This window comes from Heterodontus francisci, chromosome 4, assembly GCF_036365525.1.
Source record: "Heterodontus francisci isolate sHetFra1 chromosome 4, sHetFra1.hap1, whole genome shotgun sequence".
NCBI classification, from domain to species: Eukaryota; Metazoa; Chordata; class Chondrichthyes; order Heterodontiformes; family Heterodontidae; genus Heterodontus; species Heterodontus francisci.
In genome coordinates this window covers 116,461,036-116,488,035 of record NC_090374.1, presented here as the reverse complement: position 1 = coordinate 116,488,035, position 27,000 = coordinate 116,461,036, and the positions used below count along the sequence as shown (strand labels likewise).

At 45.2% G+C, this 27,000-nt stretch overlaps 1 protein-coding gene across 1 annotated transcript in view; it reads left to right on the top strand.

The window, feature by feature from the left end:
• Positions 1-26,448, top strand: part of LOC137369202 (uncharacterized) — a 267,684-nt gene extending 241,236 nt beyond the window's left edge. The window contains exons 15-16 of the mRNA XM_068030014.1: positions 20,049-20,159; positions 21,015-26,448. Coding sequence (XP_067886115.1) covers positions 20,049-20,159; positions 21,015-21,141 — 238 coding nt within the window. The 3' untranslated portion in view covers positions 21,142-26,448. The remainder of the gene's footprint in view (positions 1-20,048; positions 20,160-21,014) is intronic.
• The last annotated feature ends 552 nt before the right edge of the window (positions 26,449-27,000 follow it).

The following is a 27,000-nucleotide window of genomic DNA, read 5'->3' as shown; positions in this document are numbered from 1 at the left end:
TTCTGATTATTTAAGACACATCTTTAATTTAGGGAAAAGGGGGATGTTATGGTATTACTTTAAGGGGCTCCTCTAAAATGGCTGTCCATCACCAGACAGGTTGTGATGTACAGACCCATGTGATCTTTAGGCAGTTGTTGGAAGCAGCTCCAGAGTTAAGACGTGTTACCCTACCTTCCTAATACTGCTGTATATAAGTTAGCATCTTCAATAAAAGAGCCCACCTTTTAGATTCACCAATCTTATTCGTGTGATTGGTGTGTTGTGCTAAGAAAGAAAACACAACACTACTCATCACGCTGGGGCTGCTCACTTCCTCTGCTGCCACCAGCCAAGCCTCCTTGGTCTGCCTGGCTGGCCTTCTGCTGCCACTCTCCGGGAATAGAATGGCCCGCCGTGATGCCACCACCTTCAAAAGGACCTCAAGGGAGGCATTGCTAAATCTAGGAGCTGCTCTAGAACGGGTGTCTGTCCTTCTGCTCTGCCGCAGCTCTGCTGCTTTCCCTCTAATCCGGCAACCTCAATAATGGCTGCCGATTCCCCTTTAAATCATGTCCATCTCACTGCTGTCCTGACTCCTCTATGTCTCCATTGCCGCTAATTGGATGGCGGGTGCACAACTTGACCACTAATGTGTCCGTTTGTTAAAAATCGCATGGAGCATCAGATACCGACACAATGTGGGGTCGGGATCCAGAAATGTGCCCGCGTCGGGGTCCCAACTTCAGAACAAAAATTCAATCCTGAAGATAGAAAAGAAGGAGATAATATATAAACCAGACAAAATTGAAGCGGAAACTTGAGCACAAAATCTAGGATGATCTTCCAGTTCAGTATTGAGGTAGTGTTGCACAGTCAGAGATGACGGGCTGGATTTTGTTCCCAGCCTGACGTCAGGTTCCGTGGTGGCTGGGGGGCTGGCGCATCAGAACAGCAACATCCGTCACGGAAACCGACGCTGGGATTGCCGGGCTTGATCTTCCTGGTGGTGGGGAAGCTCCATGGCTCTGCAACGGGACCCTGCTTTCCATATGCTAATTAGATGTTTGCATTAATTTAAATGTAACCCACAGTGATCTTAAGTTCAGTTCCAGATCTTCACACGTTCCTGCACTTTCCTGTCCAAGGAAAGCTGATGCCGCCATGGTGGGGAAGGGGTCAACTCTGCAATATTTGTATAGGGAAGGGGTCAACTCTGCATTTCACTGAACTATCTTCAGGGTTGGCAGCCTTTTAAAAATGGCACCAGCAACTGCTTCCACATCAGGTGACGTGGTGAACGGCATCACCAATGCTGTCCCCGCCACGTGATTGAAGAGGGCAGCCACTGTTAATATGTTAAGTGCCCGTCTGCCGCACAATCAGGGCTGTGTGGCGGCCTGGGTCCCGCATGGGGCGGCCAGCGGTGGGACAACAAAATCTAGCCCGATGTCTTTCAGATGAGATGTTAAACCGAGGCCCCGCCTGCCTTCACATAAAAGATCCCATGGCACTATTTTGAAAAACAACAGGAGAGTAATTTCCATTGTCCTGGCCAATAAATATCCCGCAATCCACATCATTAAAACAGTTTATCTGATCATTATCACCTTGCAATTTGTGGGACCTTGCTGTGTGCAGATTGGCAGCTGTGCTTCCTACATTACAACAGTGACTACACTTCACTGGCTGTTAAGCACTTTGGGGCATCCTGAGACCCTGAAAGGCACTACACAAAAGCAAGTCTTTCTTCTTTCTTTTAGGAGAAATCCCCTTAAAGATGGATTACATTAACGCATAAGCTGGGGAAGAGATAGCAGAGACACTGTGTATATATACATACATATATATAAATTCATTAATAGAGGGGACAGTGTAGAGGAGAGGCAGAGAGCTAATATCATTCTCATATTTAAAAAGGGAATATTAATATTTTCAAACAAATCCAGGGAACTATAGACCAGTTAACTTAACGTCTGTGCTGGGAAAGATTTTGGAATCTTTACCCAAAGATGTAATAGAAAAACAGCTAGAAACTGAAAATAGAATAAAGAATAGTCAACTTGTACTTCGAAAGGGAAGGCCATACTTGACCAACCTTATTGAATTATTTGAAGAAATGGCAGATATAGTAGACAAGGGTAATGCAGCTGATGTAATATATATGGAGTTCAAAAGTCTTTCGATAAAGTATAAGAGGGATGGTAGACTCATGACTAAGGTCAGAGCACATGGAGGCATTTCTCTGGGTGCTCCGGTTTCCTCCCACATGCCAAAGACTTGATGGTTGATAGGTTAATTGGCCATTATAAATTGCCCCTAGTATAGGTAGGTGGTAGGGAAATATAGGGACAGGTGGGGATGTGGTAGGAATATGGAATTAGTGTAGGATTAGTGTAATATGGGTGGTTGATGGTCGGCACGGACTCTGTGGGCCGAAGGGCCTGTTTCAGTGCAGTATCTCTAAAAACTAAAAGAGCTAAAAACACTAGGGGTTAAAGGTAGTTACTCAGACTGGCAGAGGCAAGGGATCTTCCATGTTGGGTCTTCCATGAGGTGTTTGTTTGTGACTTCTTATGAACTCCATTTGGCTTTCCAAACTTCATCAGGGTTGAAGTCGCATTAATAAAGCTTAAGTGTGTGGATCCAAAATGACTTGCATGACTTCAAGCAGTGTTGAAGGATATTATTGAAGTCCTCGTGGATAGGAAAATATTCGTTTTCCTCGATTTGCTGGACTTCCCGGAGGGTTGCGACATCATGGCGAATGAATGGAGGAATGATGTGTGACAGCACAGGCAGCCAGGGTATTGAATTCGACTTTAGGGTTCCAGTGATGTACTATACTGCAGTGTTCAGCTGGACATCATTAGGCCAAGTGTGGCTACTTTTTGTCCATACCAGTGCACAGTACAGCTACAGAGTACACAGGGACCATCTCTTATGTCGGAAGCACGAATGCTGATGCTCCTGAGCTTATGCTTGCCCGTTTCTAGTGGTTGACCCTTGTCTTCGCCTTGGTGGCTATATTCTTCAAGTGGTTGTGGAAGGTTAGCATGCAGTCCAGCTTCACATCGACATGCTGGAGTGGGGTCATGTTGCACAGTATTACACCGGAAGGTCACATTTAGTGTGTGCTTAGCATTTCTGTTATCAAGATGGAATGCAGTGACTGTTGTTTTGTGGGTGTGTTTGGCATTTGGGGGTTTTCCATTTATGGAAATATTCTCCCAAGGTGTTTAAGCCTCCATTCAAGGTGGACTTGTGTTGTTGAAGTTGGCTGTTTACGTTGCCAGGGCAAGGTTATCCGCAAATGCAGACTTGTGCGCCTTCATTGGTGACACATCACTTGTGACACACGTCACAATTGAAGAGTGTCGGCGCACGTACTGAGCCTTGTGGCACTCCATTTTTAAGGAACCAAGGCAAGCTGACTTTATCACCAAATGGGCACATAGTCTCCTATTGCTCAGCATCATCCGTAGAAGGCATAGTGTTTTGAGGTAGGGAATGAGCCTTGCAAGCTTCGGCATCAGTCCTTTAATCCAGACCATGTTGTAGCCTAATGGCAGGTGTACAAAGGCCACACTGGTCTTGGATTTCTTCTGGAATTTGGCCTCTGTGTGTTACAAGGGTCAAAACCTGGATGCAGGAACTGCAATTAGGTCAGAATCCAACCTGTTCTTCGGGGAGCACTGACTCAACAAGAGGGATAATTCTCCAGAGGATGATGCATTCTAAGAGTATATAGGTTTTGCCCGGGAATTATATTGTCCTATAGTTACCTGGGTTGTCAGTCAGCTTGCTTGGTTTGAGTATGGCAATGATCATTGCCTCCTGCCATGCTTTTGGGATGCATCCAGATTCCATGGTATTGATGTACAGTTTTGCCAGCTGTAAGGCATATCTCCACTAAACTGTCTTTGATTTAAATGATGCCTGACCATTAAGATCGATTGGGCTTCCTGCTGAAGCCATTGGGTGTTTGTAACAGATGATATGCTCAACACCCACTCGAACTGTGTTCTCCCTCAAAATCAATCCCAGGTGCCTCAGGGAGTTATACCTTTGTTATTACATATACACTGTTACAGTAAAAATCTAACATAACAGCAGTATCAATGCCCTGAACTTGAGTAAGGGTTATCCCAACTCTAGCCATTACTTCAGCAGCAGATCGGTAAAATCCCTGGAGAAATAGTGCATATATATTATGAGATCACTGGGACTGTGCAGATTAGTGGGTGCCCACCTAAATGTTATTTATTTTTTATTTAGAGATACAGCACTGAAACAGGCCCTTTCTGCCCACCGAGTCTGTGCCGACCAACAACCACCCATTTATACTAACCCTACAGTAATCCCATATTCCCTACCACCTACCTACACTAGGGGCAATTTACAATGGTCAATTTACCTATCACCTGCAAGTTTTTGGCTGTGGGAGGAAACCGGAACTCCCGGCGAAAACCCACGCGGTCACAGGGAGAACTTGCAAACTCTGCACAGGCAGTACCCAGAATTGAACCCAGGTCCCTGGAGCTGTGAGGCTGCGGTGCTAACCACTGCGCCACTGTGCTGCCCTAAATCGAGTAGTTTCATTGTCATCATTACCTATACTAATTTTTTTTTTAAATTCCAGATTTAGTTAATTAATTGAATTTAAATTCCCCAGTGGCCATGGTGGGATTTGAACTCACATCTCCAGGTCATTAGTCTAAGTCTCTGAATTACTATTCTAGTAACATAACCACTATGCTACCATTCCCATATCCACCATGACATCCTTGTAAAGCAGAAAGGTTCCAGAACAATCCTTAGCTTTCAGTCTCACCTCAGCCTCTGATGGTTCTGTTCACCCAATCTAAGCTCATGGCATCTTTTCCTGCAGACCCATTACAACAACAAGAGTCATTGTCAGATGAACTAGAGAAAGATGATTAGGAAGAAAAGGGAAGAAATTTCAGACATTTGTAAATGATCCCATGGCACTATTTGAAGAAGAGCAGGGGAGTTCTCCGGGTGGCTTGGCCAACATTTATCCTAAAGTTGCAATGGGAGATCAGAATAATCCCAGCAAAAATACTAATCTGTTATCTGGTCACCTATCTTGTTGATGTTTGTTGTAACCTGCTGCATGCAAATTGGCTGCCATGTTTGCCCACATTACAACAGCAACTGCTCTTCAAAAAGTGCTTTATTAGCTATGAAGTGCTTTGTGATCCCACAAAAACCTGCAAAAACAAAAAAAATGCAAGTTCATTCTTTTGTTTTGCAGAAGACAGACTCAGAAGCATATTATAGTACATCTCCTGAACTGTCCAAGCAGTGAAACGTATCCTTCAAGACCCCTTTTCTTTTCTATGACCACTCTAGAAGAGGTGTAGGTTTTATTGTATGTGACAAAAAACACACCTGTGAAAATGAGACATATTAATTTCGTCATATAGAACATTATTTTTGAACTGTTACTGGACTTGAAATAACTTGTTTAAAACGACAACAACAGTGGCTGAAAACATGGCTGCACATTTACATTCTAAAAGACAGTTGCCTGAGGAAGACAATGGGAGTGCCTCCCTGATTCAGTTAGCCAGATAGATTTTGATCAAGAGACATTGAATGTGTAAAAGCCAGCATTCCACCCCGCCCACTGAGAGTGTATCGGAAGCTTGGGGGAAAATCCACAAACCTCACCAGAGAGGTTGTTACAAATAAGAAGCTAGTCACATGACTAACCTGCTGGCAACCTGGGGGGGTTTCTGAATTGTGCCACTCAGAAATGAAAGAGACTGCAATTTGAATACAACAGAGAACGAAGGTCTCGCCCTCTCTCTCTCTTAAACAAAGTTCCAGGGATCAGCGAAGCAAGTGTGAAAGTGTGCACTGGGCCCCAATGAGAACTGCAAGACTTCACTTCAATCAAAGACTTTACATTAAATCCAAAACCAGTAACTGAACTCCAGCTATTGCTTCAAACCCTTTTCCCTTTAATTCTTTCTCTTCCTCTGTCTCTATTTGCGTGTGTGTTTATCGTGTATGCATGCACCTCAAACTGTCTTGGTGGCCATCTAATGCCAGTCGCTCTAAAGGTTATCATAGCTTTTTAACTTCTATGCGTGTGGCTCTTTCCAGGCTTCAACAGCAGACTTGTGCGGAACCTCCCAAGAAGCAGCGCATCACTGTGGTTGCATCGCGTATTTTTAGTAGCTTGAACTGAGTTAGAGTCTTAAAGTTAATAAAGTTACACCTTTCTTGTTTAAATCTGAGAAAATCTGTCTGGTTGATTTCTTTGCCATTACAATTGGAGAGCAGCGGGCCAGAATTTTACCTTCAGGAATCGGGTCCTTTCGGAGGCGGCCAGGAGGTGAAATGGCGTGCAATGATGTCGGGTCGGGTCCCCGACGTCATGATGCACAGACCCCATTTCATGAACCCAGGAAGTTGGGCGAGATCAAGTTGCTGCTCGCCGCTTGCCGCCGGACTAAAGGTTATTAAGAGCTCATTAAGGTAGTTGCGAAACCAATTGCCAGCAATTTTTCATGGGCCGTCAGATTTTACAGCTGTAAATCGGGTCGGGGAGCGTGTCGGGAACCCAGCAAGCTTAAAAGGGCGGCAGGCAGTGAATCGGTGAGGGAGTTAGAGGTACTGGTTTTGCTGTTTATTAAGTCTGAGAGTATTTGTGTGTCCTAACAATTGGTGTTATTTGCAGCTTGTGCAGAAGAGTTCAACTGAGTCTGACTCACTGCTGCTCAGGCCCCATCTGCTCTGTGCATTTGGGTGAAAGGAAGGGGTTGTGTGTGCCTGTCCTAACAGCTGGAAGGTAATACCTGTTGTCATTGCATCTGGTCATCAGTACAACTATGGGAATTATGAGCTCTGGAGGCGGATCATCAGATAAGGAGGACTATGCCCGAAGGAGGGACAGAAGGACAAATGGGCAGGGGACTGTGCAACCAGCTAGCCCAGTGCATCCTCATTATGTGGGAGGAAGAGCAGGTGGCAGAGTGGGCCGGGAGCAAACAAATGTCAGGAGACGAGCCTACCCAACAGGCAGGGTATACCGCCTGCGTCTGATCTGCCTGCAGCTGTCGGAACAGCAGTACGAAAGAAGACTGCGGCTGTCACAGAAGACTGTCACATCTTTTTGTGAGATGCTGGCAGTGGATGTAGCCTCAAACTGCCTCGGTGGCCATCCAACGCTGGTCACTCTAAAGCTCTACAATAGCTCTTAACTACTATGCGTGTGGCTCTTTCCAGGCTTCAGCGGCAGACTTGTGCAGAGTCTCCCAAGCAGCAGCGCATCACTGCATAAAGGTTGTGACTGATGCATTATTCTGACATGCAAACAATTTCATAACTTTCAAGACGGATAACACTAGCCAGGCTGAAAGAGCAAGAGGCTTCAGCACTTCAGCACAATAGCTGGGTTCCCAATGGTACAGGGCGTGATAGACTGTACTCATGTGGCGATTAGATCACCAGCAGATCAGTCAGGGGCATTCATTAACCAAAAAGGCTTCCATTCTCAGCTCGTCTGCGATCATCGAAAGAGAATCATGCAGGTGTGTGCACGTTATCCTGGGAGTTGCCACGATGCGTTCATTCTCCGAAACTCCCAGGTGTCTGCATTTTTCAGTGCTACGGACAGCCTGGAGGGATGGATACTTGGCGATAGGGGTTATCCTCTGAAGACATGGCTAATGACACCAGTGAGAATCCCAAGGGGTCATACTAAGGAACGCTTCAATGAGAGCCATACGGCCACCAGAGTGACAATCGATCAAACGATCAGCTGGCTATAGATGAGATTTAGGTGTCTCGACCGCTCAGGTGGATCCCTGCAGTACGCGCCATCAAGGGTCTCCAGGATTATTGTCATCTGCTGTGCCTTGCACAACCTGACAATGGAAAGGGGAGATGCCATGGAGGATGATCAAGGTCAGCGAAGCATCATCAGACGACGATGAAGTTTTCAGATGAGCAAGATGGGCAGCACTCACATGATGGTCGGGGAGAGGAAGCTGAATGTCATTTGAAGTTAAATGCGAGCGAGACCTGGGAGGATCTAATAGACAGGCGTTTCTCTTGAGAGGATCTTAGTATACAAATAATTGACATGGTGGTATGAGAGGAGTCATTGTGAGGTGCTGAGAGGGCAAAAACACACCGTAAAGGGGAGAGATGATCTGAAGATGCACACCCTCACATCACGATGAACCCAACCCAATTGTGTGACCTCACATATAAAACCTCTCTTGTCGCACTATGATGTCTGATGCAACTTCATGGATGACAAACAAAATGTTAAATTTTCATATGACAAATTTTATTACAATTTTCTCATTCACAAATCGAATAAATAATTAGAAAGTAACCCAGTGAATCCGATGTGATGTTACAGTAATCTCTTTATATGTTTGTGTGTGCTCTTGCATGTGGACGATCCCTCGCCGCCAGACTCACCAGAGGCAGGCGGCTGATCAGGCTGCTGCCCTGCTCATGATGACTTTGGCAGTCGTCCTCTGCCTACTTGCGGCCCTGCAGGCCGCAGCATATCAGGGTGCTCGTGAGAAATATCAGGAGCACCCTGTAACATCCTGGGAGTTGACGCTTCACATGTCACTGGCAGAGGGAGCAAGGAGTTGGAGGATGCATTGGGGCGCCCTGAGAGGAGCTCTCATATGCGATCTGCTGCTGTCCCTGTGCCCTCCTGAGGCTTGGCTGGTTCTCAATGGTGACCTTGGAGGGATGATCGGCCTCGACCTGTCGCCTGTGCATCTGAGTTTGCTCTCTGATGCTCTGGTCCAGGGAGACCACACTTGCTCTGAGGTCACGAATTGCATCCAGTACTGGCCCCTCCACTGCAGTCGCCAATCTTTCAACAAAGGATGCCAGATGGACAAATGCCTGAGAGTTTGCAGCACTCATGCCCTGGTTGGACGTTTCCAGACTCTGAGTCATAGCTTGCAGCATCTCTGGCAACTCCGCCAGATCTCCAAGCACTACATGCTGCACCTGCAACATCTCCCGCTGAATGGATGTTCTCAGAGGCTCGTCATCAGCTTGTGACTCTGCACTGCCCTGGCCTCCCACACTCCTCCGAGTGTTGTAGGTATCGACCAGTACTGCCTCTGGTGGCTGGTCCAGCAACTGCTGTGCTTACACCAGGTTGTGAGCATGAATCTGAGGATACACAAATCACAACCGTGGTGGAAGTTTCTGCACTGGTGCTTGGTGAGGTGCGAGGATGTGACGGTGGACCCTCTGAGGTGATCTCCTCATCTTCAGAGCAGGACGGTTGACCCACTGATACGTTTCCTGGCCGCTGCTGTGTTTCATCTGCAGGGAAAATCATATTGATCACTTTGATCAGCACTCCAGACTTAAGGACATGTTATTTACTGCATTTTGGTCACATTTGTGTGATTCAACTTTTAATAGCACACTTCAGTGCATGAGACAATCACCACTCCAACGGAATACCCCCCATACACACTTACACCACATTATGGGTCACTCATTCTGACGGCCAGGTCCGCCGGCCTCGCCATCTGCTACGGCGCGTCCTCCATCCTCCACTGCCAGCATCAAGGCATCCTCCTGCATTCTGGTAAGGTATGCCTGATAGGCTGTGCCACCACCGGTCCGGGACATCTCTTGGGCATTATGTGCCCTCTTTTCCTATTTAAACACAAACACTTAGTTTAGACATATTAGTTGGTATCTCACACATGCACCCTTTGGTTTGTTGTTGCATTTCACTGCGATGGCAATGCACTTTTTTTTTATTCATTCATGGGATGTGGGCGTCACTGGCTATGCCAGCATTTATTGCCCATCCCTAATTGCCCTTGAGAAGGTGGTGGTGAGCTGCCTTCTTGAACCGCTGCAGTCCATGTGAGGTAGGTCCACCCACAGTTAGGAAGAGAGTTCCAGGATTTTGACCCAGCGACAGTGGAGGAATGGTGATATAGTTCCAAGTCAGGATGGTGTGTGACTTGGACGGGAACTTGCAGGTGGTGATGTTCCCATGCATCTGCTGCTCTTGTCCTTCGAGGTGGTAGAGGGCGCGGGTTTGGAAGGTGCTGTCGAAGCAGCCTTGGTGCATTGCTGCAGTGCATCTTGTGGATGGTACACACTGCTGCCACTGTGCGTCGGTGGTGGAGGAGTGAATGTTTGTGGATGGTGTGCCAATTAAGCAGCTGCTTTGTTCTGGATGGTGTCGAGCTTCTTGAGTGTTGTTGGAGCTGCACGCATCCAGGCAAGTGGAGAGTATTCCATCACACTCCTGAATTGTGCGTTGTAGATGGTGGACAGGCATTGGGGAGTCAGGAGGTGAGTTACTCGCCGCAGGATTCCTAGCCTCTGACCTGCTGTTGTAGCCACGGTATTTATATGACTACTCCAGTTCAGCTTCTGGTCAATGGTAGCCCCTAGGATGTTGATAGTGGGAGATTCAGCAATGGTAATACCGTTGAATGTCAAGGGGAGATGGTTAGATTCTGTCTTGTTGGAGATGGTCATTGCCTGGCACTTGTGTGGTGCAAATGTTACTTGCCACTTATCAGCCCAAGCCTGGATATTGTCCAGGTCTTGCTGCATTTCTACACGGACTGCTTCAGTATTTGAGTGGTTGTGAATGGTGTGGAGCATTGTGCAATCATCAGCAAACATCCCCACTTCTGACCTTATGATTGAAGGAAGGTCATTGACGAAGCAGCTGAAGATGGCTGGGCCGAGGACACTACCCTGAGGAATTCCTGCAGTGATGCCCTGGAGCTCAGATGATTGATCTCCAACAACCACAGTCATCTTCCTTTGTGCCAGGTATAACTCCAACCAGCGGAGAGTTTTCCCCCTGATTCCCACTGACTCCAGTTTTGCTAGGGCTCCTTGATGTCAAGGGTAGTCACTCTCACCTCACCTCTTGAGTTCAGCTCTTCTGTCCATGTTTGAACCAAGGCTGTAATGAGGTCAGGAGCTGAGTGGCCCTGTCAGAACCCAAACTGAGCATCACTGAGCAGGTTATTGCTAAGCAAGTGCTGCTTGATGGCACTGTTGATGACACCTTCCATCACTTCACTGATGATTGAGAGTAGGCTAATGGGGCGGTAGTTGGCCTGGTTGGATTTGTCCTCCTTTTTGTGTACAGGACATACCTGGGCAATTTTCCACATTGCAGGGTAGATACCCGTGTTGTAGCTATTCTGGAACAGCTTGGCTAGGGGTGTGGCAAGTTCTGGAGCACAGGTCTTCAGTACTATTGCCGGAATATTGTCAGGTCCCATTGCCTTTGCAGTATCCAGTGCCTTCAGTCATTTCTTGATATCACGCGGAGTGAATCGAATTGGCTGAAGTCTGGCATCTGTAATGCTGGGGACTTCAGGAGGAGGCCGAGATGGATCATCAACTTGGCACTTCTGGCTGAAGATTGTTGCAAATGCTTCAGCCTTATCTTTCGCACTGATGTGCTGGGCTCCCCCATCATTGAGGATGGGGATATTTGTGGAGCCTCCTCCTCCAGTTAGTTGTTTAATTGTCCACCATCATTCACGACTGGATGTAGCAGGACTGCTGAGCTTAGATCTGATCCGTTGGTTATGGGATCGCTTAGCTCTGTCTATTGCATGCTGCTTATGCAGTTTGGCATGCAAGTCGTCCTGGGTTGTAGCTTCACCAGGTTGACATCTCATTTTGAGGTATGCCTGGTGCTGCTCCTGGCATCCCCTTCTGCACTCTTCATTGAACCAGGGTTGGGCTCCTGGCTTGATGGTGATGGTAGAGTGGGGAATATGCCGGGCCATGAGGTTACAGGTTGTGGTTGAGTACAATTCTGCTGCTGCTGATGGCCCACAGTGCCTCATGGATGTCCAGTTTTGCATTGCTAGATCTGTTCGAAATTTATCCCATTTAGCACGGTGATAGTGCCACACAACACGATGGAGGGTATCCTCAATGTGAAGGCGGGACTTCGTCTCCACGAGGACTGTGTGGTGTTCACTCCTACCAATAGGGTCATGGACAGAAGTATCTGCGGCAGGCAGATTGGCGAGGACAAGGTCAAGTATGTTTTTCCCTTGTGTTGGTTCTGCCACCACCTGCTGCAGACCCAGTCTAGCAGATATGTCCTTCAGTACTCAGCCAGCTCGGTCAGTAGTGGTGCTACCGAGCCACTCTTGGTACATTTTGTGCCCTTGCCACCCTCAGTGCTACCTCCAAATGGTGTTCAACATGGAGGAGTACTGAGTCATCAGCTGAGGGAGGGTGGTAGGTGGTAATCAGTAGGAGATTACCTTGCCATGTTTGACCTGATGCCATGAGACTTCATGGGGTCCAGAGTCGATGTTGAGGACTCCCAGGGCAACTCCCTCCCTACTGTAGACCACTGTCCTGCCACCTCTGCTGGGTCTGTCCTGCCGGTGGGACAGGACATACCCAGGGATAGTCATTGCAGTGTCTGGGACGTTGTCTGTAAGGTATGATGTCAGGCTGTTGCTCAATTAGTCTGTGGGACAGCTCTCCCAACTTTGGCACAAGCCCCCAGATGTTAGTAAGGAGGACTTTGTAGGGTCAACAGGGCTGGGTTTGCTGTTGTTGTTTCCGGTGCCTAGGTCGATGCCGGGTGGTCCGTCCGGTTTCATTCCTTTTCATTGACTTCGTAGCGGTTAGGTACAACTGAGTGGCTTGCTAGGCCGTTTCAGAGGGCATGTAAGAGTTAATCACATTGCTGTGGGTCTGGAGTCACATGTAGGCCGGACCAGGTAAGAACAGCAGATTTCCTTCCCTAAAGGACATTAGTGAACCAGATGGCAGTGTCCAACTTGAACACCTATGGATCACCGTGCATCTCAGAGTTGCCCATCTTGCGTCCCAATGCAAGGCAGCAGCCAAGGACTGATCATTGATGGTTTCCACCTTGCAGCATGAGGACACATAGACCCTCCCCTGACACATTAACGAAGAGATTAATGAGGAATGCCCCTTACCCAGGCAGAGTAAAGAAGGTCATTGACCCACTTGCGGCACTGGAGCCTGACCTTCTTACAAAGCATGGCTGCTGACCTCCTCCACAACTTCCAGCCAGGCCCTCTTGGTCACTTGTGAGGGCCTTCTTCTGCCATCTGCATTGAAGAGGACATCCCATCTTGCCTGTACTGCCTGGAGGAGGACCTGCAGTGATTCTTCCGAGAATCTGGGGGCTGTGCGGAAACTTCTCCCCTCCATCACTGTTGATTGGTTCTGCAGCTTTTTAAATTTTTCTGTCCTGTCCTGCTCCTGGGCACTGCCAGCCCTCTTTCAATCCTTGCATGCACACAGCCTTGTATCCTGCTCTAAACTTGCCACAGTAACAAGCAAAGGTTTTCATCTGATGTAAGGTCATAAGCAACTGGTCCATTTCATTGCTGTAAGCCTTTTTAAAGGCCTCACAGCAGCCTTTTCCAGATGTAGCCCCATCGCCACAGCTGCTCAGCATCCTGCCCACGTGCTCCCTTTCGAGTCCCGAATACGCCACTGGGCCACTAATTGACTGCCCCGTGCATGATGCTGATGGGCGGGAGAGGCGGAGCGGGATCAGAGTGCTCATCTGCTTCTACTTCGTCTGCCCTGGAGCTGCCAAGAGCGGCAAAATTCTGACCACTGAGAGGGAAGCTAAAACACGGTGCTTTAAAAATTAAACCCTGTTACGGCCAAAGCAGGAAAAGGCTGAGAGGGAACCCATAGACCCCCTTCTCACCTGTTCGTAACATGTGGCACTTCTAGATTTTGTTCTTGCTACTCAGAGAGGGATCACTATCTGTGGACGCAAGGAGGTGAGCCTTATTGTTGAAAAACCATCCAGCTACTTGACTTTGTTCCTTTCACAAATAAGGGAGGCTAGAATTCCTGGGCATGAAGGTATCATGGCGTCTCCTTAAACATTTAGCTTTGACTTGTAGATTTCTTTGAGCTCACCAAACACACCAGTTGAACATTCAACGAGTGGAATGCTCTTTCTATTCCGCGTATTCAAAGAGTTAACTGTTGGAGCTCACAATGCTGCATGTGTGGCATCTGTTGCACCAGAACTTTAGGGAAACTAGCAGTAGGATGAAACTGCATTGCCCTATCATGCTGCAGCCTTACTGTCAATCTGCACCAGATGAATTCCCAAATCAGCTGAAAATGGTGTCAGTGTTTTGGTGAATGCATGAACTTGGTGATGTTACACAGCTTTCCCTTTGGCTTCTTGAAAGAAAAATATTGAATGTGGTGATTACTTTTACAGCCACAGGCAGAGCTACTCAGACAGATGATCTTGGCTGCAGGTCTTCTTGCAGAAGCTGGCACAGTTTTCTTATTGCCTCTTTCTTGAACTGCACTCGTTTTACACAGGAGATCTTCAATGACATCTGTTTGGCCTATAAACTCTTTGTGGTTGGGTGAGCAACTGGACTTTCTGCAAGGATTCTTCCAATGTCCTCCCTCAACGTCAGCAAAAGATCTTTGACAACCCTGGCTATTTATGCCATTTCACCTGGGTTTCTGCTGATCTTCTGCTGAAGTTATGCTGGGAGATCAGGGAACCCACATAGAAATTCTAGCCCAATATCTTGTGGGGCATATATTTCTTAGATGCTTCCTCACTTTCCTTTCCTCCATTTGTTTCTCCTCCATTTAAAATTATGAATAAAGACTTGCCTATTGGGAATCTTGTGTTGCTGACTCAGAATTTCTTGCTATTGGTGGGAGCAAAAATTTCCTGTTGGGCTGACAAGCCCTCAAGCTGTCAGAGGCGAGGCACCTTTGTCCAGGTGTACCACAAAAAACAAACTGCTCCAAAATTTCAATTCCAGAAATCATTCTTTAAGGTTTCACCAGGCTAAAATCCAAAAGCACTTTTGCCAGGAGCAGCCAATGCTGGCAACAGAAGCATCTCACTAATTTAATCCAGGTTATCCTTGGTGAAGTGGGGACATAACTTGTGGGATTTCAGAACCTATGCTATTGCCTCTTACTTTAATTTATTTAAATTAAGTGATTGCAGAATGGGCAGAAGGATCGCAAGGGTGCCCCAGTTCTGATTAAAAATGACACTGCTGCCATTACGGGGTAGATACCTGACCTAAGTGGATCTTGTCCCAATTTGGAGACCTCAGAAATATTTCTCCATCAATCACTTTACTAACTGTGTAATAATGTTACTGGTATCCAGACTGAGACTGAGCACCCATAGTATCTGTTATAGTCTAAAGCATTAATGTCACTTGACCCTGAGGAAAATGGCTTTCACAGAAACCTCTGGTTCCTTGCCTAGAATGGTTTTGTTTAATTTGGTATGGTTCTAGTTGGTTTTTCTTGAGCTTCTCTGGAGACTGAATGAATAATGATTAGTGTATGTGTGTGTGTGTCTGTATTCATGTATGTAAGAAGTGTAAAACTTCAAGTTTAACAACTTTTTGGTCTAATTATTGAATATCAAGATGGAATATGTCATTATTGCCAATTGTTTGCATATTCCATATATTGTATTTGAAACTGAAAGAGAAACAAAGAGGATTATTTTGATGAAAGGGTGAAAGCAGGCGTGAAATGGTTGCTGTGCTAATAAGATGCCTGTTGAAAGCCTGGTTTTAGCTCACAATTTGAGGGCTAATTGATGATGACCATGATTTAAACATGCCTGGAGATGCTAAAACAGGCATTTGCAGGTTTAGCACTCAGTGGCTGTTTAGAAGCAATTTTTGTGCAGCAGTATATGTTGCCTCCACATACTCACTTCCACAATGCTATTATTTGTTGCCAGTGTTACCCATATATGCTAACGAATAGGAATAAAATTAATGTTTCTCATTAATCAGTAGATTCTGTGTATTTTAAACAAGAAAGCATCTTTCAGATATTTGCATCATATCACTCCTAGCTACATGCTAACACCACTACTATCAGGTTTAATAAGGGAGCACTCTTTTCATCATCACTGCACCTATTCAGTCCTTGTTCACTCTCTGAAGAGCCTGCTAATTAAAATACACAGATGAGAACAACTAAAGAACCTGAGAGCTTTCTGTCCATTTTCATTTTCCATTCCATAATTGCAGTGAATTTGAATTTGAAACTGAACTTTCAGTGTAGTCATGGTAACTGCTCCCTTTTTGTCCTTCACGGAAGAAGCATCTGATTAGCATCTCTCAGCAATTTTTGCCTTAATCTCTGATTTTGTGAAGAACACATAATCTCCCATTGTGAAAAGAATGCAAGTCTTCCATGGAATTGTGAGCTTTTTCTTTTGTTAGTAACTGAAATTGTAGAAAAAAATAATCCTAATGTGGGATCACACATTTGATCAATTATCTTATTTCACTCTCAGTATACCTCAGTGAAATGTTTTAGTTTAGTAGAACCTGAATGACACTATATATGCTAACAAACATTGTGCAAATTATCTAAAAATCTATCACTATCTCCTGGACTTTGCTGGAGCGGGGAATCTCATGCATGCCCTGTTAGTTAGATTTGTACCTGCACTCTTCAGCTCAGTATGTTTTTACCTACAAAGTTGCTGGAAATATGAACAGTGAGAGGGGGCAACAGGGCATCTGGAACCTTGATAAACAACAGGAGAAACTGTGGATTTTGTTAACCAATCTGATTTAAAGATTGAGAAATAAACAAAGGAAGGACTGAGAAGGAGGGTGAATTAGACTGCGTGAATTCAATGTCAAATCAGGTCTAGAAAGAGAACTAAAAAGAGAAAAAGATCGATTTGGTTAAGAGAGGAAGAAAAAAGAGACAAAGGAAAAGAAAGAAAAAAAATTAAATTAAAAATTTGATATGTTTAAAATCTCCAACATTGATTCCTAAATGAACGAGACTCCAGCCAGACATTTAATTGTTCACTTGCTGGTCGAGAGAGATTGATTAACATTCATTAACAATCATCACGTAGTTAAAATGGTAATTACGATATTTATTACTAGACGCTAGCCCAGAGTTTGCTGAAAAATTGATGGCATCTGAATGATGCATACCGCTAATACTGTGCAAATTGGCCAACAACTTGTCGCAAGGAAATGACACTCTGTAAACTGGGAATTGTTACAAGTTACTAGACAACTTGCACTGGTCCACTGTTAGCTTTGCGAAAACGGCATCTCATGCTTAACCTCGCCATGATTTTCATGAAGTTGAACTTTCCTGAAATTTTGCCAATTACTGCTACAGTACAGGTTGCAGTTAATAACATTCAAAGGATGAAACTTCCTTTGGCTGTTTCCATCATGTTGCATAGATTGGATGAAAAGGACCAGTACATAAGATTACCAATTCTGAGAGTAGACACTCTTGAGAAGACATTTGTCTTTAGACTGGAGCTGAAATCTCTTTCACCCAATATTGGACACTATAGCCACAGAAATGGCAGGAAAGCCAACTGCTGGCTGAGCAGTCTGACCTCCTATCCCTCCCAAAAGCAAACCTGAACTACATGTAAATGTCTGTATGTGGGAGGGACATAGCCTTGAAGTCTTGCTTCAATTGTATGAACCTTGGTTAGACTGCAGCTGGAGTACTGTGCAGTTTTGGTCCCCTTACCTTAGGAAGGATATTATTGCCGTAGAGGGAGTGCAATGAAGGTTCACCAGATGGCAGGACTGTCCTATGAAGAGAGATTGGGGAAACTGGGCCCGTATTCTCAAGAGTCTTGAAGAATGAGAGGTGATCTCATTGAAAACCTACAAAATACTTAAAGGGATAGACAGGGTAGATGCAAGTAAGATGTTTCCCCTGGTTGGGGAGTCTAGAACCAGGGGACACAATTTCAAAATAAGGGGGAAACAACTTAGGACAGAGATTAGGAGAAATTTCTTTAGTCAGAGGGTTGTGAATCTTTGGAATTCTCTGCCCCAGAGGGCTGTGGAAGCTCAGTCATTGAATATGTTTAAAGTAGGGATTGACAGATTTCTAAATACCAATGACATAAGGGGATATGGGGATAGTATGGCAAAAAGGCATTGAAGTGGATGATCAGCCATGATTGTATTGAATGGTGGAGAAGGTTCGATGGGCTGAATGGCCTACTCCTGCTCCTATGTTCCTATATACCCCTGTTACTGCCACTCCCTGGGACTGCCTTGTTGAAGCTTGTGGTAAGCATAGGGTGGTGACCTCAGTCTTGTCTGAGGCTTAAAACAAAACTTCACCTTTCCTCTTCAGGTGTTTTTCACCTCCTTTAATTCACTTTCACTTCACTAGAATTTCTTGGCCTTGCAGCAACAGTCTCCTGCCTGCTGGCAGAGATCTCACTGGGAGCCCATCCTGCATCTGGCTGACCCTGTGCACAGGAAAATGGGTGAGGATTGTGTTGGTGTCGGGAGGATGGGGGGACATCTCGCCTCATTGCTATCCTACAAAGAGGTCAAGCAAGTTATTAACACAAACAGGATCATGAAAGTGGACTGCTGCTTTGAACTCATGACAAAATACTTATTGTTCTTTGCATTATACGATCAATTGTTTTGAAATAGTAGCTGGAATTTTACGCCCCGGAAACGAGCGAGCTAGTGGCAGGGAGGGCGTAAAATTAAGTGGGAGGTGGGTGGGTGGGGCGTTCCCAACTCCCTCTCATCCCATTGCTAATTTACGTGGGGCAGCGGCAATGAGAAACAGCCCACCTGCCCCAGGCTAATCAAGGCCCTTAAGTGGCCAATTAACTGGCACTTAAGGGCCTCCGCCCGCTGCCACGGGTATTTTACCTTGGCTGGTGGGCGGCTGAGGCCTCAAAAGCCTGCTTGATGAAACCAGGCGGCCTTCTTTAGGGCTGGGGCGGCCCTCCTGATAGGGCACCCTATGCCCCACGGAGGGCCGCCCCTGAAGCCCCAGCTGCCCCCAACGCACAACACTCCCCACACCTCCATAACTGACCCCCCCACCCCGCCCCCCTTGCCTCGCCGGGGCCTGACTAATTGTCCCTGGTGAGGCCCTAAAAACACCTTTTTTTATGGGGATACCCTTCATCTTCTTCTGATGGCTGGGTGTAGTCCCAGCAGTGGCCACTTCTTCCGGTGGCGCTGCTGGGACTGAGCTGCCAGCCCGCTGATTGACCGGCAGCTCCATTAGTCAGGGCTTCCAGCCTCAAGGAAGTGGAAGTCCCGCCCAAGACCATTTAAAGGCCTGGGGAGCAAAAAATCCAGGTCTGGCTCCCCAGGCTCGGTGGAGGCGGTCTCACCACCAACCGTTTGGCCAGTGGACAGGGCCTCCCGCCCAAAGAAAAATTCCGGCCATTGTTTCTTTTTAAACAATAGCAGGCACGTAGAGCATACAAGGGTGACATAGATAATAGTGATACAGTTCTTAGTTTATACAGTGTCATAGGGTGATATAATTTTGATTCCAACATCTCACGGCACGGTGGCACAATGGTTAGCACCGCAGCCTCACAGCTCCAGGGACCCAGGTTCGATTCTGGGTACTGCCTGTGTGGAGTTTGCAAGTTCTCCCTGTGTCTGCGTGGGTTTTCTCCGGGTGCTCCGGTTTCCTCCCACAAGCCAAAAGACTTGCAGGTTGACAGGTAAATTGGCCATTATAAATTGTCACCAGTATAGGTCAGTGGTAGGGAAATATAGGGACAGGTGGGGATGTTTGTTGGGAATATGGGATTAGTGTAGGATTAGTATAAATGGGTGGTTGATGTTCGGCACAGACTCGGTGGGCCGAAGGGCCTGTTTCAGTGCTGTATCTCTAATCTAATAGATTTTTTTGGTTATATATACACTGTTTATATTTACATCTATCAAAATGGTATTCGGTTGACTTTAACCATTTACTGAAACTCAACCTGACCCACCTAAGGAATGATAACAAACAATTAGTGCATATTATATCCAATAAACCAATAAACAGTGTTTTAATCTGGAGATTGTAAACTGTTTGAGCTTTGCTGCTGTGGTTTGTGATGCCAAAACCTTTAGTTCAGTTACTGGCTCCTATCTCCCCACCAGCTGCCTGCAGTCCTCTTACTGCACAAGAGTATGTGTTAGACAATTGAATATATTGCATTTTTATAGTTTCATCCTTTTTCCCCAACCTAGGATTTGTTTACTAGCCACCTACTGCAACCAAAACTTAGAATGTGTGAAACTCAGTTTCTGCAAAGAAATGACTGAAGATGCCATTAAAATGTTGTGTAAAAACTGCAAACGGTAAGTTTGGGAATTTTAATTAAATGGGTTTGCTCTGAATTCATGTTTCAATAATGTTGGTATTTAAATATCCCATACCCAAGCGCAGTGCAGGGCCTAAGTGTCCCAATGTACTGTGCTACTGAGGAATAGAATCCAGGTTTGCAGCCATGATTTTTGTGTCTTGTCCCCAATATCATCTGTGCCTTAGGAGGAGTGCTGAGCAGAGGTCAGTAACTTTCCCAGTGGGACACATGAAATATCATACTGAGCTGCCAGCATGTACTTCCTATTCACCTGATGAGGGTCAGTCTTTTGGATTTAAATTGGTATCTGGCTCGACCTAAAGGGGAGGAAGACCCTTCTGAAGAAGGGTCACTGACCTGAAACATTAACTCTGCTTCTCTCTCCACAGATGCTGCCAGACCTGCTAAGTATTTCCAGCACTTGTTTTTATTTCAGATTTCCAACATCTGCAGTATTTTGCTTTTAATATTGAGGAAGAAAATACAATGCCTTAACATAAAAATTGAAGAAAATGTTATGGTACATTGTTTCACCTCTCAGTTTTGTTTATTGCTTTTGGGGTAAATTGCTATAATCTTCCTGCCAAAAGGAAAACCTAATTTAGCCCCTTTATAATGGAGCTGAAAGTGAAATAAAAATTTGGAATTACCAAACTTTTTTGGGGGGGGGTCCAGGGTGCCACCAAGGCCTGCATACAGGAATTTGTTGCACTTGTATTTAACAGCATGTCAGCTCAAAATGTTTTTAACAATTAAGAGGTCATCATTCACTTGACCTCTGCTCTGCCAGTCTGTGTTCATATATATGTATTTAATGTTATTCTACACTTGCTTTCTCATTTGTTTTTAGACTGAAGTTGCTTCATCTGTATGGGTGCCACTCTATCCATGATCTGAAGGCTGTTCAAGATGTGAACAAGCAAGTGAAGCTGCACCATGACTATCCACTTAGCACTGTCATAAACCGGGGTCGCTGAAAACATTGTGATTCCTTTGTCAGAGTAGTGCCTGCCTTGCTATGCTTTGTGAAATTCCCACCGCATCTTCACTTTAGAAATGTAGGAGATAGATTTATCAGAAGTGACTTAGGAAAACTAACAAGTCTTCACAAGTACTTGCAATTTACAATGACATGACCTATTATAATCCCCTTTTGAAGAGGTACCAATGTTGCTGGATGACTCTCATAACATAATTGGCTGCATTTTGCGCTTAGCAGTGAATGAAAGCTGTCAGTCATTCATTACACTTCTGCTTGCCCATAGACATTCTGTGGGACTTTGCACTGGAACTTACTGTAATTAGAGAATCAAAGTGGTGCACTGCCCTCCACAGAGCATCTGGGACCTATGTGAACAGGACAAGCAACTGTGTATCTCCCGATCCAATCAGATTGCAAATTTGATAATGAACACAGAATCTGAACCAGGAAATGTAAGATAGAATAGTGAATTCAATGTCAAGTTAGGTACAGAAAGCAAAATAAAGAGAGATTGGATTAAGAGAAAAAGATAAAAGAGACTAAAGGAAAAATATCTCCAACAATAATAATAAACATCTGAAGCAATGAGATTCCACACTTGTTAAAGTTAATTTTCAGTGTCAGAGAGATTGTTCAACAATAATTAAGACTTAAGAATGGTACTTACACTGGAATGGACTAACCCTAATTTTTCCTGACAAGTTAAGTTCCTATCACTGAGGGAAGTAAAGCAACTTCACGTCAGATGGTGAGATACAATTATACGATGGCCTGAATTTTACTGGCGAGCCGCAAATTGTGGTGGTGCGCTTTGAAGTTGGCGATTTGCCCGTGTGGAGCGGCCACCGCTGATCCCTCGCGATATTTTGCGCAGGGTCTCATTTAAATGGAAGGGGCGGAGTGGCCACCCCCAATGACATAGAAGGGATGGCTCCTCCATCCCCAGCATGGCACCGGCGCCACTGCGCCAGCATCATTTTTAAAGGGCTTCAAGCCCTTCAGGCAGATTGAAATTTTTAAAGGTGCCGCCATACTGAAATGAAAAATAAAATTTTAGTGAAAATTTCCATCCCCTCTCCCACCAACCCCTCCCACAACCCCCACTGAGTTCTCGATAAATAAAATAACCTATTTTTTAAATGATGAACTTTCACTCCCCAACTTCAGCACCTTTGACCCTCAACCCCTTCCCACCATTCCCACAACCAATTGGAGCGCTTTTCCCCGCTCACCTCTCCTCCCGCCCTGAAATTTTCACTGCACACCCCTCCCCACCAGTGTCACGCCTCGAAATTCCGACAGCCAGAATATCGGCGTGGGACAGCTGTCACTACCAGGTAAGTAATTATTCTTTAATAGTAATATAAATTACATATTAAAATGAATGCCCCACCGCCAAGTGGCGGGGGTGTGGGGGGGGGTTGCCGCTCTGAGGCATCGCCGCTGCCAGTGAAATGCAGCAAGGCCTTCCCGGCATCGGGGGTTGTGGCTGGCCTCTCCCGGATGAATTTCCTGGGCCACCCTGCCACGATCCCCGACGTTGAAGGGCTAGTAAAATTTAGCCCCACATCTTTTGTAAGAGCAGGGCATCTCAGACAGCAACTTCCTGATTTATATCAGTGGGGTGTAAAACAGGCTGCCGATTGATTAAGATATTTTTTCTTTTGTATTCACATTTGACACAGACATCAGTGTTTCAGGGGAGATGTCTGTGTGTCAGTGTTTTTTGGCGAGACAGTATGAATTTGACTTTTGCCTCCTTGCATTGCTGCTAGGCTCCTGCAGCTTGTTGTAAGTGACCAACCACTGTTCCACACTGTAGATGGAAATCCTTGCAAGATCAAGAGTTCCCAGCCACCGGGCTGGATTTTGTTATTGCGCTGCTGGGTGCGCAAAATGTCGGCTGTCCCGCATGTGACATTGGCGGCTATGCCGCCACGCAAACACTTAACATAATGTTACGATCGGGTGAGGAGGGATCACAAGGCTCCCCTTTTGTCCTTCTCCTGGTTTGACTGCAACAGGGTTTATTCTCTTTTATGTGTTTACCACCTCAGTGAGTGTTTTACCTTTTTCCTTTGTTGTAATCGTAAAAGAGCCAATTTGACAGGTTTTCTTGAGTTTAAGCAAGAGGTGAATTTATTGTACTTAACCAAAAACCCAACCTAGATAAAATAATAAAATTATGCTACACTTTCACTTACACACACACACATGAGAATCATAAACACAAATAGAGTACAGAGTGATAAGAAATAGTTTGGTTTGGATTAGAGTCCAGAACAAGTAAAAATTAATATACAGTCTGTGGGTTGGATGATTCCATTGTCTTTCGGCTGAAGTTGTGATCTTGAAGTCTTGCCTTGTGGCTAGCCCACCTGGCTCAAGATTTTCTTGGAGACAGAATTGCACATGTCTCTGAAGGCTTGGATGGTCTACAAGGGTTATTAAACTTGTGTTGTTATCTGGACAGAGAGAGAGACATACAGTCCCACTGGGGTCCTGCCTGGTTAGCACATGAAGCATCTGCTTCAAGGTCTCAGCAGCTTGTCTGCTGTGTGTAACAAAACTCCCAGTTTTACACAGTCTGGGGAGACGGTCACATGGTTCTCACAATCCCCTTTGTTTTAATGAAGTCCAAAGCCTATAACCTAAAACCCTCTCACAGGTGGTGTTGTCATTGTTCACCCCCTGGAGGGACATTTCCACTCATGAATGCCTCAAGATGGCTTTGAATATCTTACTAATGAAAGCAATCTCAAGTAGTTAAATCAATAGGCCAAACCATTGTGTTGGGTAAAGGCTAATCAGACATATGTCTCCCTTTGATGCCTTGGAATATGAAAGGTGTTCAAATGCAAATGGTGTCGGCCATTTTCAGCTGTGGCACAGTCTTTGTAAAGGTTGAATGTAATATTTCGGCTTTCGTTTTTTTAAGTTTAATGTAGGTTTCCAATCAATGAATTAAAAAATCCTCCTTTGGCATAGCAGGTTTTCTTGACAATAATGATGGCAGCCATTTGGCCCCAATCACTTGGCGGGGGTAGCTGTGGCGACGCCATTTACGGCGTCTCCTGATGTTCGATTGCAGAGTTCAACCCTCTTCCCCCCCCACCACCCTCACAGTACCCACTTGCAGAGTAATCCCTTCCCTCACATCTGTAGATTGAGTTTAGTGGAAATGTCCAATGCTGAAAAAAATTCATGTGGTACCAGCTTTTCAAAGTCGGGAAAGTGAAGGCACAGCAGTGCCACATGTCATGCAGAAGATCGCAAACGCCTGGTAGGATCCCAGCGAATTGTATACTTATGCATGTAAGCCAATATTTAACATATTTAAACTACAATCCCATCGCTTAGCGGCAGAGATGCTGCCATGGAGCCTCACCGCCGGAACCTAGCATTATGGCATCGGGTTCCATTACGGATGAATCTGTGCCTATTCTTTGCCCCCTCCCCCCCCCCCCATCTGTCCCCCCCCACGCCATAGAACCCGCCTTCCAACTGAGCACAAAATGCAGCCCATCGTATGCAGTGACATGTACAATTTACAGCAGCAGCGACATGATGTAGGGACGCCAGAATGGTACCAAAAGGGGAAAATTGACACTATAAGGGAGTAGAAGGAAGGAAGGAGAGTAAATAGAAAGGGATGGCGAGTTCCAGAAATAATTGAGGAGCAGAGAGAGAGTGGCAGAATGGTCTTTGGGCAGAAGATGGCTGCGAGCATGAACTGAGTGAGAAAAAGAGAGTTCAAACATGATTGGGGATGTTGGCAGGAAGAAAAACACCAACTAGAAGTGGAGGTGAAAAATATACACTTTGAACTGGGAAGGAAAGAAGAGTGCAGCTTCCATGGAATGTGGGAGAAAAGTGCCTTGAACTGGGGAAACTCAGAGGAGTGCCATGTTGAAGTTAAGTGGAAAAAGAACACCAGCATGAATTATGAAGGCTGGAAGGGAGAGCACTTTTCTGTGAACTGGATATGGAGGGTGTACATTGTGTCTTTGAATTGGGGGAAATTGTAGGAGATAGAGGGCCTGATTTCAATGCTGTACAAGTGGATGGGTTCTGAATGAGTAAGAATGTGGCCCAAAGTTTCTGTGAACTGTTGGGGGTGAATTAAAGAAGGACTGTTTCTGTGAAGGCAGGAGTTTTTGTGGAAACTGCATCAGGTGGTTTATTGTAAATCTAAATCCAAACTTTTGTTCTCTAATTTTTTTTAACACATCAATTACAGTGTGTAAAATTGTGCTTGAAATTAACCAGAATGCACTGCTTGTATTATAAAAATACTAAATTTCCCAAAGGAGCAGCTCACAATGCAGTCACCTCTACACTGGGTCGACGAAACGCAGATTGGGTGACCATTTTGTGGAACACATCCGCTCAGTCCAAAAGCATGACTCTGAGCATCCAGTTGCTTCCCATTTCAACACATGCCCCTGCTCTCATGCCCACATTTCTGTTCTTGGCCTGCTACAGTGTTCCAGTGAACATCATTGCAAGCTCGAGGAGCAACACCCAATCTTTCAATTAGGCATTCTACAGCCTCGTGGATTTAACCTTGAGTTCAACAATTTCAGAGCATGACTGGCCTTTGTTTTATATTTTTCTATTTTTTTTTTTAACCAAGCACCTGTTTTTTCATGTGGACAGCGTTGCTCATTACTCTGCCATTAACACTCTGGACTAATGCTTTGTCTTTCATCGCAAGCATCAACACGCTGTTTGCCTTTGTCCCATGACAGCTTTTTTATTTAATCTCTCCTGCCCTCTCCCCTATCACACACCTTCCCTTTTATTCTCTTCCCCAAAACACCGCTTTCACCCCCCTCCCCCCCCCGCCACCCCGCTTCACTTGCTTAAAACCTAATTTTTTTTCTAACCTTTGCCAGTTCTGATGAAAGGTCACAGACCTGAAACATTAACTCTGCTTCTCTCTCCACAGATGCTGCCTGACCTGCTGAGTCTTTCCAGCATTTTCTGTTTTTATTTCAGATTTCCAACATCTGCAGAATTTTGCTTTTAAATTTTATGCTGACTAGCTTGCACTACTGGATTTTTACTAATAAATATGCACAGCTGTTTTTGGAATAAAAGAGATTACCTTTGAGCATCAATAAAAACACTGTAATCCTTTATATAGGCAATGTTTCTGAGTTATTTCTGCTCGTTTTGGAAAGTATTGGGGTGAATGTTCCAGTTAAAAATGGACACTTTAGTTCATTTTTTGCTGCAGTGTGCACCACATATACCACAACAAATGAGGAGCAACAGTTGTGCTATTAACTTTCAAAGAAGCTGGGAACTGAAATTATAAGATGCAGTAATTAGGTGCAGATGTGTTTCATGGTGTTTCATTTCAACAATCTATTACGCTCTTACTGTCCATCACTTATAGCGACAAAATTTCGCTAACATCAACGTCCCTGCTATAAAGCAGTGGGGAGTGTATTTTAAAAAATAAATCAAAGGTTACGGACAAGTCAGAAGCTTTGTTAACATATTGTTTCAAAATCAATTCTGAAGCCACTCTTTTCAGCTGGTGTGAATCTGTGGGATTAAAAAGAAAAGTCATCTGAAGAGATTGTATTGTGCTCGTGGCTGCCTGAGTGGATGATCTGCTTTTGACTGTGTGCCAGTAAAAACAGATGGTAAGAAATGTGTGAAAGTGACCCTTCCTTCAATTTGTCTTCAGGAGACTACATTTTGCCTCCTCATGCTTTCGCACGAGGAGGATCACAGATTCAAAGCTATCACTCCATGGCACAGGCACTCCCACACACTGCATCACCATGCCAACACTGAAGAGATTCTAAATTTACCCTATTTGAAAGAAACTGTGCTAGCT